This window comes from Callorhinus ursinus, unplaced genomic scaffold (genome assembly GCF_003265705.2).
Source record: "Callorhinus ursinus isolate GAN/ISIS: 27379988/994484 unplaced genomic scaffold, GSC_fseal_2.0 scaffold11, whole genome shotgun sequence".
NCBI classification, from domain to species: domain Eukaryota; kingdom Metazoa; phylum Chordata; class Mammalia; order Carnivora; family Otariidae; genus Callorhinus; species Callorhinus ursinus.
In genome coordinates, this window is record NW_027397073.1 from 3,527,156 (window position 1) to 3,540,566 (window position 13,411).

General features: G+C 49.5%; 1 protein-coding gene across 2 annotated transcripts in view; it reads right to left on the reverse strand.

Annotated features, from left to right (window-relative positions):
- Window positions 1-12,529, reverse strand: part of CNDP1 (carnosine dipeptidase 1) — a 32,950-nt gene extending 20,421 nt beyond the window's left edge. The window contains exon 1 of one of the 2 annotated variants that reach the window (XM_073898029.1): window positions 12,426-12,529. In XM_073898029.1, the coding sequence (XP_073754130.1) occupies window positions 12,426-12,449 (24 nt within the window). In that variant the 5' untranslated portion in view covers window positions 12,450-12,529. Of the gene's footprint in view, window positions 1-3,182; window positions 3,374-12,425 lie in introns of those variants that run through there. The other variant, XM_073898030.1, reaches the window with a different exon arrangement.
- Between the last annotated feature and the right edge of the window lie 882 nt (window positions 12,530-13,411).

Consider the following 13,411-nt stretch of genomic DNA (forward strand, 5'->3'; position numbering starts at 1 on the left):
GCCCTATGGCCAGGCGGCAGGGGCAATATTTGTAAGAGAGATTAGTGGGAAGCACTTCAGAACAAAACAAAACTTTTCTGTGTGATCAACCAGTTTACTAGAAAAAAAATATTTTGTAAGGACTCTCTAAAATCCCGTGTGGTCTTGTGGGTTTCTCCCATCTGCTCCTGAAGGTACAGGACCTTCCACAGAAACTCCCAAGCCCTGTTGTGATACATAACACGGAAGGCCTGAGGTTCACGTAGACCTGTTAGCCACACTCTCGGCTGGGAGGCCCGGCCCTATCTCGTCTTCCCGCAAACCCTTCTGGCCTCTCTGCTTCCATCCCTGAGCGGCCCCTAACTTCCCTCGCCTGTAAATGTGGGACCTGCCAGAGACCCTGGCCTCCCCCCTCCTCCCTCCCCTGCAGCCCCTTTCCAGCCATCCCTCCACCCCCATGGTGGGCTCCAGGCTGGGCTCAGAGCCGAAAAACTGGGTCCACAGAAGGGTAGGCTGACCAGGTTCCGAGCTAAACTAATGCTCTTCTTCCCGCCCAGCTCTTCCTTCTGGATTGTTGTACATTTTTACAATAGAACCATTTTAGATGTAGGCTGCTTCCTCCCTTGGCCTCTGCTTCCAGGCGCTGGCACGGCCGAGGTGAGGACTTGTGTCTACAATACAAGAAACTGCAACTCAATAATAAAATACAAATTAACCCAGTTTAAAAGTGGGCAAAGGATCTGAAGAGACATTTCTCTCACCAATGGCCAATAAGCACATGAAAAGACGCTCAACCTCATTAGCCATCAGGCAGATGAAAATCACTTCACACCCACGAGGATGGGTTAAAATGGAGAAATCCTACAACAGGTGGGGATGTGAGGCGGCAGCCCCTTCCTGAGCAGGCCCCGACTGCATTCCTCCTGGCAGCTGAGAGGCGGAGCTAATCCAATGACCATCCACAGACAAGTGGATACGCAAGACACGGCGGCCACACACAAGGGGATGTTGTTCAGCCACGAAAAGAGATGGAGGGCTGACCCACACCACGGCGCCAACGAACCGCTAGCACGCAGTGCGAAGTGAAGGAAACCGGACACAAGACACTGCAGATGGCATCAGCCCATGTATGTGGAATGTCCAGAACAGGCAGATCCTGAGACGGGGGAGGGGGGGCCTTGCAGGCTGCCGAGGCCTGGGAGGATTGGGGGAAATGGGGAGCGAGTGCTGATGGGCAGGGGTTCTTTCTGGGTGGCTGGAATGTTCTGAAATTGTGACGGCTACACAACTGGATATACGAAAAGCCATTGGAGTGTGCACTGAAGTGGGTGAACTGTAAGGCACGTGAATTATGGTGCAATACAGTCGTTATAAAAATAGCAATCATAAATAGAAGGACTCATTCAATAATATATCACCGAGGTGGAGAAATACCCATAAAGGAAGCAAAGTAGTGGGTAAAAATAAGATAAAAGGGGGCGCCTGGGCGGCTCAGTAGGTTAAGCGTCTGCCTTCAGCTCTGGTCACGATCCCAGGGTCCTGGGATCGAGCCCCGCGTCGTCGTCAGGCTCCTTGCTCAGCGGGGAGTCTGCTTCTCCCTCAGCCCCTACGCCTGTTCATGCTCTCTCTCTCTCTCTCCCAAATAAATAAATAAAATCTTTAAAAAAAGGGGGGGGGTAAAAGGGAGCCAGGCTCATTCATGAACAGATTAAGAATTCAGCCCAGTAGATGGTGCCAGTGGGCCATTGAGGAGCTCCCTTGGCCTTCTATTCTGAGAAGAATGAGGCTGGATTCAGCTAAGCTCAGCTAAGCAGAGCCAAAAGCCAAAGGTTACAAATAAATCCCAAAGAAATGAGTCCTCAGACCCGCACTGGCAGGAAGATGGAGCTCTGGGCACCCGGGAAAAGCCCTTTGAAATGGAGTAGGCTAATTTTTTGCAGCTGATACAGCTAAATCAATATTTGAACTTTTATTATTCATTTGTTCAATTTCCACTAAAAATTATTTGATGCACCTCTCTGATAAAAAATAAAAAGGGGAATTTGAAGAAGAAAAGGGAGCCACGGGCAAAGAAGGAAAACCGTGACCGCAAGGACCAAGAATATTTGCAGTTTCAGTGGGAATGGCCTCCTTCCCAGTGGAAGCCACGGGCCAAGGACTGATGCTCCAGAAAGACTGGTCCTGCACACCTCGCCCGCCGCTCCCCCTCCCTGCAGAGCCAGCAGAGCCCTGCTGCCCTTCGCCCTCAGGCCCGCGGGGATTCACTGGGCACCAGCCCCGCCTGGAAGGTCCTGGGTGGGACCAGGGCTGCGGATCAGCCCCTCTGGAGTTTCTCATGTTCCTTTACCTTTCCACTTGTCTCCTTGTGTTACAGTCACGCTTGACCTTGAACTAACCACCCAACAAAATTCTGTAGATACAGAAAGTTGCCAGAGAACTGGAAGGTGAAGCATGGGGTCACGGGGGCAGAGCTGGGAAGGCCCTGGGCTTCCTGTTTTCTTGGGGAGAATAGGTAGTCCAGCCCTGCAGGGCCCGTCCCAGAGGAAACCTTGCTTGCTCCACAGGCTTCTGCTAATTCCAGCTGGTTGTTCTTTGGGAACAAATTTCCAAGCGCCCTGTGCTGAATCTTAGTTTTAAACACTTTACCTTTTAAGACTTCTTAAAGTCATGTCCAGGTCTGCAGCGTAACCACCCCTGGGCCCCAATCCAGCTCCACCGCCTTAGAGCCTCCCACACCCCACCATCCCCCCCCCACCCCACCTACTGCCAGGCGTCCCCTGGGATGCAGGCCTGTTTTCACTGTCCTCTCCCAGCTCCAGACAACAACTGGACTAAGTTAGATGCTCCTTGTGCTTAGCGGAGGGCAGCCTTGAAATCACCATGGGCTGTCTTCAGAAGGGCACTTCCACCACCCACCTGGAACAAAGCAGGTGCCCTAAAAGGGGTCTGGGAACGGGGTAAGCTGTTGATGAAGCCCACTCCCTCCCCATTTGTTACTGTTGTTGGATTTTGAAGTTGACCAGAATCAACAATAGAAAATGAAAACAGGGTTGCCTCCCACGGTAGACAGCCTAGACAGCCGGACTGAGCTGGCTTCCCCCCAGGCACACAACGGGGGGGGGGGAAGCCAGAGGCCAAACCCTTTTCTGCCTGTAAGAAACTTTAGTGCCAGAGTCTACCTGCACACCAAGAATTCTACTTACCAAGTCCCCTGGAGTCCGGCGTGATTGTCTTACAGAGGCTGATCTGCCCCGTGTCAGCTTGGATGGATTTGTTATAATGCAGAAAAAATGCTTGAGTTGCCTATTTTATCTCACTATGACAGGATTAAAAATAAAATCCCAACCCCAAACCAGGCTTTCCTGGAATGTGTTAATTCCCCTGCAGGAGCTGAACTGAACCCAGCGATCCTGCAGAGATTAACTAACTCTGCAACAACTCCCTAGAAGCCTGAGCAAGCCCGGGGCGGGGCGTGGCTTTCAGAAGGGAGCCTGGAGGCAGTCTAGGATGAAGCAGAGGGTTTCAAGGAGCAGAGCTCCCCCAGAAAGTCCCAAGAACCACCAGTTTCTCCACCCGAGTAGGCCAGAAGCCAGGGGTGGAGGAGGAGCTGGGTGTGGTCATGGGGCGCAGGTAGGGCAGGCAGGAAGCCTGCCCCAGCGCCCTCGGGGCCCCAGGCTCCGTACACAGTGCTCCATCCTGGCCACTCCCAACTGCAGGGGTGCATGTTCTCTCCCTCACTCCGGTCTTCGCCCCACGCAGGCCGCAGGGAAGGAGAAAGCAGGCATTGTCTGAGCGTGATGTCACCTCAGAAAGGCCTCTTGTGACCCTTTTCATTCCCTCCAGTGTGGCCAGGGACCTGGGCCTGTCCAAACATCAGCCAGGGAGGCAGTCCGGCTCTGCGCCACTTCCGAAGCCAGCTGCCCTCTGGAAACGGGCCAGTTCACAGCGCGACGGCAAAGAGCCAGAGAAGGGGTGAAGGAGAGAGCCAGAGGCCTTGCAGGCCTGCCATGTCGCCAAGGTCACAGCCTGAAAGGCACGGTGCCCTGAGGGCAGTGTCACCCCGTGGAGCTGGAGGGTCTCCTCAGAGGCAAGGACAGAGAGCCGAGCTCAGCCTCAGTGCTGAGGCTGAAGGGTGTGAAGCCCAAATCATCAGCGGCGCTGTGCCCGGCAAGGCCAGCGTCCTCTGCTAAGATCACCTGGCTGTGGTTAGACAGGAACCACTGTTTTCTCCTTCTGCCTTTAAATCTCATTTGGCGGACTTTTCGTACGAGTGTGAACAGGATAAATCTGAACCACCCGCAGGAGGGACTGCCTGATCTCAGGGCACAGCAGATGAAATCAGGGTTCTGGTGGCAGCGGAACAGAGAAGCATCTGGAAGCTCCAGCAGGAGGAGGAGGGAGACGGGAGGAGGGCGGTGTGCACGGGGGAGCTGAGGAGACCCGGATGGCCCGGGAGCATAAAGGGGAGGGTGGATCCCAGGCCAGGCCACCTCTTGGAATAGTAGTACCGCAGGCTGTGAACAGACAGTTCCACAAATGAAAGTTCTGGAACAAGGGCAGCCCGAGGAAAGGGCAGGAATGTCTCCATCCCCCATGTTAGTTCCCTAGGGCTACTGGAACAACATCCCACAGGAACGGATTCTCTCACGGTTCTGCAGGTCGGAAGTGAGAAACCCCTCTGAGGGGGCACGCTGGTGGCTCAGTTGGTTAAGCGACTGCCTTCGGCTCAGGTCAGGATCCTGGAGTCCCGGGATCTAGCCCCACATCGGGCTCCCCGCTCAGCGGGGAGTCTGCTTCTCCCTCTGACCCTCCCCCTCTCGTGTTCTCTCTCTCTCTCTCTCAAATAAATAAAATCTTAAAAAAAAAAAAAAGAAAGAAATCCCTCTGAGGGATTTCCCTCCTTGGGGAGTCCCTCCTTGCCTCTTCTCAACGTGAGGGGCTGGCCAGCCATCCTGCCCCCCCCCCCCGGACAGGTGCATGGCTCTGATCTGTGCCTCGGGCTTCACCCGCCTCCGCCTGGGTGTAGCTCCGCGTCCCCTCTCTTCCCAGAGGGACACTGGCAGTGGCTTTAGGGTCCACCCCACCCCAGTATGACCTCATTTTAACTGATTACATCTGCACAGACCCTACTTGCAAATAAGGTCACATTCTGAGGGTCCAGGTGGACGTGAATTTTGACGCAGGCCACCCTGCACTTTATTGTACCTCATATTCTCTTACATGTTCACTTTATAATGATCCGACTTGCTTGAAGGTAAGTTGTAGGTGGGCTAGGACTTTTGTCTCCCTTATCTCCCTAAGTGCCTGTCACAGACTAAGACCCCAGCCAGCTCCTAGGGGAACAATTACGCGCAGAGTCCTGAAGGACACCAAGTGTACCTGATCTCCACTGACGTCACGACTTCTATCTCAACACTGTGTAAAAAAGCAAAATTGGTCTATTTCAGCTATAACATGAACAAGGGAAATGTAAATGTAAATTTGGGCAGATTTTGTTCCCTCCCAGCAATCTCAAGAGTCTCGAGGGTTTCCCCAAAACCCACACTGGATGTGTTCCTCCTTCTGCGGGAGGCTCTCCTGGCCTCTGTCCCTGATGCACAGCCTGGCAGCCCCGAGCTGTGCGCCCGCACAGTGCACACCAGCTGCTGCAGCCCCCAGGGCCCTGTGCATGCGGGGCACCTGCAACCAGCACCCCCTGCAGAGCATCATGGCCCACGGCGCCCCTCCCCCGCTAAGGGATTCCGGATTTCCTCTTACTCCTCAGCTTCACTGTGAGGTGTCTGACACCTGGTACATCTTGCTCAATCCTCAACATCCATTAGCAAACTGAAGACTCCTTTGTGTCTTCATTTATTCCGTAAAATTCTCCTTCTCTCTCCCAGCACTGATTCTCTGCCATTCCCTGACTCTTTCTAGAACTATGACCGTGGGCATCTTTCAATCTGTCCTGTGTTCTCCAGTTCTCTCAGCTTTTTTTTTTCTTCTTTCCTCTTCGCTCTGCTTCCCGGACACGGTGTTGTGCAGGTGACTAGGTCTCTCTTGGGGGCCAGTTATGCATTTACCTGAACTCTTGAATTTTTCCAATGACTAATTTCCATTTTCAGGACTTCACGTTGTTGTGTTTCATACCCGTCTGTTCTTGACTCATATATGCCTTCTGCATGCAATTATCCATCTCTTGAAGAATGTAAACATACATCATTCTTCAGTATGTAAGCAGTTTACTTCAGAACAGTAAACAACTTCTACTGTTGTGTTTCAGAGGCTATAGCCTCGCTTCTCAGTTAATCTGTGGGTGTTCTTCCTGTGGGTCTTAGGTACTTCTGGGTCTTCACTGGCGGGCCCCACTTCAGTGACAGCTGTCCTGTTCTCCTCCGGAATGATTTCTGCCTCGGGTTGTCGTGGCTGCCTCCCCTGGGCGCCCCATGATGCCTGGTCCACGATCGGGTCTTAAGCGGGTGGCTTAGTGTTTGTTCCCAAACAGCGTGCAGTGGGGCTGGGATGTGCCACCGCAGGGGCTTCTGCAATGGCACTGGCTCCGGCTGCCGTCCGTGCCCAGGCGCTCTGGGCCCTATGACCCTGCGGGAGTCTCACTCCTGGACACCACGGCCTCTTGTAGACCCAGAGTCCAGCAAAGCAGCAGCCTCAGCCCCTGCTCCCCACTATAAGTTTTGTTTTTGTTCAGTAGGGATATGTATTGTGTTTCTGAGTCCATGTCTTTGTAATCAAAAATTTAAAGCACATGTAATTGGGGCATTTGAAGTGGATGGGAGCCTTGACCCGAAGTCCCTAAAGTGATTTCCCTTCTTGAAGGCAAGGGCTCCCCAGCCTCGGAGTGCAGTGCCCACATGCAGACTCCCTGGAAACACGCCTCACCGCACACTTTCCCAAGTCCAGGTGGACAGGATCCGCATGAAGAAAAAGCTCCCTGAAAAGCTGTGTGCTCCAATTACTGTGCCTAAAAAGGCATAAACATCCATGTCCTGGATACCCTCAGCCTCCAAGACGAGGACATGGGATATATTAATAACTGTGGGCCCCACACCATGAGCTCGGGATCTAAATGAAGGTGTGTGTCGGCAGGGGCTTTGGGCTCTGTGCCGTTGCCCCAGACCAGTGCTCCTGCAGAGACCCTGGGCTGCATGCAGTACAAGGTGTAGTGAGGTAACAAGGTGCCCCAAGCAAACGGTAAAGCTAAAACCTCTTAGGGGCGCCTGGGTGGCTCAGTCATTAAGCGTCTGCCTTAGGCTCAGGTCATGATTCCAGGGTCCCGGGATCGAGCCCCTCATCGGGCTCCCTGCTCCGCGGGAAGCCTGTGTCTCCCTCTCCCTCTCCCCCTGCTTGTGTTCCCTCACTCACTGTGTCTCTCTCTGTCAAATAAATAAGTAAAACCTTTAAAAAAAATAAAATAAAATAAAATCTCCTAGTACAGCAGCCCAGGGCACTGGGTTGCTCCTCATCCTACAATCTTTGGGAGGTTCCACCTGTGCACACTTCCCCCCCTCCACCTGGGCAAACTTCCCCCCTCCACCTGGGAACACTCCCCCCTCCACCTGGGCACACTTCCCCCCCTCCACCTGGGCACACTTCCCCCCCTCAACTGGGCACACTCCCCCCTCCACCTGGGCACACTTCCTCCCCTCCACCTGGGCACACTTCCCCCCCTCCCCCTGGGCACCCCCCCCCCCCCCCCCGGGGCCCCCTCCCCCCCCCCACCTGGGCACACTCCCCCCTTGCTGTCTCCTTTCACAAATTCCCCACTCCCTCAGGATGCACTGCACCCCATTCCTTCATGGGTAGACAGGGAACAGAGCCCCCAACTTTATGTGCCGGTGGCCTCAGAAGCTGAGTGTGGTCCTTTTCAGTGCCATGCATAGTCCGAAAAAGGCACCTCTGTTCCAACCAGAGAGCTTCTGAATGGGGAGGATTGTAATCACTTGAAAGAGCAATTGAGATGCAGGACACTTGAGGAATTATGGGGGCCAGAGGGGAGAGGTGCTTTGGGGACAAGAGCCCCTTGCACCTGGATGTGCAGGAATGACCTACTGTCCTGTGCACAGGGCTGCGAGGGGGTGGAGTGGGGCGATCCTTTTGGTTCACTTCCTCCTGCTGCATTTCCTGTGGGCCGCAAATCAGTGAGGCTCAACTTAAAACAGCTTGTCTGGGCTCCATCCCAGGAGCAATGCACCCACCTGCCCCCTGAGGCAGGAGCTCTGTGGGATGCCCAGGCAGCTTCAGGACTTAGCAGCCCCTACCTCCACTCTCCTCCCAGATGCAACCCAAACAGTGCTCAGGTTTTATAAAATATGTCTGCTTAAAAAATTTCCAAAATCTTTTTGGTAACTTGAAACCTTAAAATTATACTAAGCCTAATGATGGATATTCATTAAATATCCAGACCTTTTCTAAATACGATAAAATACTGAAACCATTTATAAACCTAAGTTTTAAACATAAGTTTATCTACTTTTGGCTTATTACAGAGAGACAAAAGATAGATAAGTCTATTGGTAAATATATTCTTTTGCCACATTGAAAGTCAATTGTACTATGAAGAAGCATAGGTCTGTAAGAATTATGAAATGCTGTATTCATAAAGTTGCTGATCTACAGAACACGTAACAACCAGCTCACAACTGCTTACCTCCCGGTGTTCACTAGATAGCAAAGTTACAAGGGTTCAGAATTCTAAACTATATATGTAAGTGAAACCGCTGAGAATAATTAGGGTAAAGAAATAAACTCTGTATACAAAGTACACAAGGAAAGTAAGATATGGTTTTGGTAAAAAAAATCGGGGTATGTAAGGTGTGAAGATGTATTCTTATTAAAAGAAATTGTGTCCTAGTTTAGGGGTTACCTAAAGGTTGTCTCAAAATTTAAAAACAGGAAAATAAAAAATAAAAACAAGTATCAAAAGTTGGGCAAAAAGAAAGAGAAAATCTTATATTGTGTAGTGAAACTGGAGAAAAGTAAATGTATTATAAGGTTTTTGAAGAGCTCTACTATCAACAGTGTGACTACGTAAAGCTACAACTGAATATTCTTTCTCAATTCAAAGAACAAGATTTTCTTGGATTGTTGTAAAGGATTGTTCTTTACATGTTGAGCAATCTGCCCAGAAAATAAAGATTATGTGCCTTATCAAAATAACCTCCTGTACTTCATGCTGCCTTAATCAGGTCTTTGATTACTTAGGAAAGCTAAGTCTTCTCAATATTAAAAGAACTAAAGTGTTTTTTCTTCTTCTTCCTCCTTTTTTTCCCCCCAAACTATGTGACTTTCTGATTTGCCCTTGCAATGTTTAAATTGTCTCTCTGGTTAAATAGACAGCCAAGTTATTATTTCACGTGAACTCTGATCGTATTTAATCAAGTTTCAAACCTCTGGACATTTTTGACAACTTCCAAAAATCAAATTCTAAATGAAGTCTTTTTGACCTAGAACCAATTTTGGGATTTTTCCCGAGGGTCCCTGGAAAATCTCAACGATTTGGGAGTGATATCAACTATAATTAACTAAACTCTAATTAGGTCTATGTGATATGTTAAATTACATGAGGAGCATTGTCAAATAAAAGTGATGTTTAACCTTCTTCAGGTGTCTCAAAAATTGTATAAAATTTCTAGAAATCTGTCCATGTTCTTACTGTACATAGAATCCATCATAATCCCAATGTTTAATTTGAAATGCTGTGTGCCTCAGAAATAACCAAATTTCGGTCAGTTAAAAATGAGCTTTCAAACATGTGTAGCCACGGCTATGTTTCAGTCTCAGGCACGGACGGTTACTGCCTCACTCCGGTTCTTCTCCCAGAATATCTGTAATCAGCTGCAGCAAGAATGCTCCATGACGGAGCCCTAGAGGGGCTCCCAGACCCCACCATGGGGCTGAGCATGGATTTCCAGAATAAGAAAGAGCTGATGCCATCACAAAACTTCTAATCCAGAATCAAGCAAAACAGAAGTTCACTACAGGGAACCGGACGAACTGATGAGGATGATTGTCATTTTTTAACTTTTTGTTTGAAATCATGCTGGTTCCTTTAAGATTTAAGGAAACCCTTTATCTCTTTTCTTAAGCTATCTTTAACTTACAGTAATCTGATAAATTATCTCTGTAAACAGAAATGAAACATTTATGCTTTTCTCCCTGCCTGATCCCTCCAAAATTTGTAAACTTTCATTGAGTGCTCTTATTTTCATTGCAATACAATTCATATATGTGTGTGTGTGTGTGTGTATGCAAATGCATACATTAAACAGGAATCTGTCCTCCTCATAAGAGAATATAGTTTAAAACATTGATTACCAAAGCCTTGACTGGAAGGCCATATTTGAGAATAAAGTGCATAGAATCAGATATGACCAGTTTTAAGGAACTAAAATTGACTTTATCAAACCAGTAAAGCACCCCCAAACCAGCCTGGTCTCTTGCTGACAGAAACAGTTTCTAGCCTTACAGGTGAGTGAGGATGGACACTTTCTGGCAGACCCAGGAAACTTCAAATATAAATACCATATGATTTCACTTATATGTGGAAACTGAAAACCAAAACAAAGGCACAAACAAACAAGAAAACCAGACTCTTAAATACAGAGAACCAACTGCTGGTTGCCAGAGGAGAGGTGGGGGATGGGTGAAATAGATAAAAGAGATTAAGAAGTACAAACTACCAGTTACAAAATAAATAATTGACAGAGATGAAAAGTACAGCACAGGGAATATAGTCAGTACAAGGTAGTAACATTGGTGATTACGCTTCTCACGGTGAGCACAAAGTAGTATCTAGAATTGTTCAATCGTTATACTGTATACTTGAAAATAACACTATGTTAGTTACAATTCAGTAAAAAATTATTAAAAATAGATCTTGGGGACCTCAAGAAGAGAGGAATTCACCCAGATCTGTAGGTACTGCAGGCGAAGAATGATGGCAAGTCCTTGGCCTGACTTCCTTGTCTAGAGCGACTTTAAAAGTCTGATCTGACATTCTTTACTGAAAGTTCTGGCAAAGCAGACTTAAAAAGAGCCTATATGACCAATTGCTATTCTTGCCGCACTTACATAAGTAACCAGGCCAAGTGTAATGCGACTAGACTTACGTTAGGAACAAATTAATCCGACTGTGATTACATCTGCTAGAAACGGAGGTGATGGTAGAGAGAATCCTGTTTCAGCACAGAACTGTAGTGCACCCATTATCAGGCCCCAGTTCTAGTCACTGTCACCTACCTATAAACCAGGCTGGGTCCCCAGTTCTTTCTATTTCCTCCAGTAACTAGCTACAACTCTCCAAACTAATGTTTCCAATTTTCTCCCACCCTCTGACTTGGAATCACTAAGAACTCAAACTTCCCTTTTTCCGAAACCCCTACAAACCGAAGCGGATATAAACTTGCGAGAAATCACTGCAGTGGTTCATGCACGGGACACCTTTTCCCACCTGCGGCTGTGCGGGGCCACGAAGGAAGTTCACCAGAACACCCAGTGCCCGTCACCAGAGTCACCCCAATGGCAAAGCAGGAATTCATCAGAATCACACCCACTGCTGCACCATCTAAAGATGCTCCAAACCCAACATCCCCCCAAATCTCAACTGATCGCCCTCTAGACTCAAAAACAGATTTTGGAGTTTGTTAGAATCTAAACTTTTATTTTTGTTTCCTTAGAAGCGCTTCCTGTTAAAACAGCTAACTGCCTGCACCGTAGCGAGCCCTAAAAGAGATCCAAGCAGATGCAGGGTTCCTCGGGGCTGGAGGCAGGGACCAGGAAATAGGGAAGTCATTGTGAAGGGTACAGGATTTCTTTAATGAAGTCATGAAAATATCCTAAAATCATCTGTGGTGATGGTTGCACGTATCTGTGAATACACTAAAAATCATGGAATGACACCCTTAAAATGCAGATTCCTGGGCCTCCACCCCACAACTAGGTACACAAATGGTGGGGTGGGGGGGGGGGAAGAGTTCAGGGTTTAGCAAGAAAGGCGGCAGTTTGCACCTGCATGTGTATGATTCTCCACATCTTCCATCTTCCTCGAGGTGGTACCCTGCCTCCTACATTCAACAGGTATGAATACTTAATAGGAAAATGTGTTTTGTGGAAGAATAAACGAGCATGGAAAAGCACACTGGAATATGTCCTAGCTCGCCGCACCTGCAGCAGCTGCTGGGGCCTCATTGGAGTTCCCGCCTGGCTCCACCACTCCCGGCACAACCACATGCCAGGTACTGCATAAGCTCCTGGAAAATCCTCCAGATACCACCTCTCTCGAGGGGAGACAGTGAGTACCTAAGAACATTTCCAGTGGCGGCATCGCAAGGGCCACATGAGCATCCGTTCTACCCACCTGACGCCCAGGACACACAGCACACACACTCCTTACGCCAACAAGGTCTAGCACTCTGGTCCCCTAGACTCTGGATGTTGGAGGGTCTACTCACCACTCTTCCTAGTTTGGGATCCATTGGGCTGGAGTTCTGTAGCCGCTACCAATTCCCCTGGGGCTCAAAGGAAAGGGGAAGAGGTCTCATCTAGGCCCTCAGCTGGCCGTATTAGCTATGTCTCGGCAGATGGCCTGTCTGTGCCCCCACCCCTGCCCCCAGAAGGAAGACGAGGCTGGACTAGTGGACCTATTCACATCTGGAAAACAAAGAGGCTTCAGACATACTCATTCAATGTGAAGGCAGAGGAAGAGACAATGCATCTCATACGCACAGATAATGGGAGGAGATAGTGGCCCGAAGTCATCTGATGTTACTGAAGAACAGCAGGGCAGCTCCGGCTGTGGGTGATGCAGCAGGTGCTTCATTGGGCACGCGCGGAGGGCATGAGCCTTGAGAGGAGTGCCTGCGCCCAAGGCCAGCAGAGCTGAGACAGACGCAACAGGAACACGGCTTGTTGCCGTGAGCAGGTGTCAGAGGCTCTGCTCGGTCGTCGTGGGCCCGTGTGATGAATGCTACGTATGAGCTAAATTGGCATTATAGGCCCTGTGTTAGCCTGCTCAGGCTGCTGCAAAGACGTACTGCAGACTAGGGGTGGCTTAAACAACAGAAATCTATTCGCCTCCAGTTCCAGAGCCTGGAAGCCCAAGATCAAGGTGTTGGCAGGGTTGCTTCCTTCTAAGGGCTGTGAGGGAGAACCTCCTCCTGGCCTCTTCTGATTGCTGGCTGGTTGGTGTTCCTCATCTTGCAAACACATCACCTAATCTCCGCCTTCATCCTCACATGCTTCTCCCCATGTGTGTCTGTGTCCAAATGTCCCCCTTCCGTAAGGACAACAGTCATATTGGATTAGGGCCGGCCCTACTCCAGTATGGTCTCTTCATAATTAATTGCATCTTCAAAGACCCTAGAGCCTAATAAAGTCACATTCTGAGGTACTGGGAGTTAGGACTTCAACGTATGCATTTGGGGGGTGGGGGGAGACA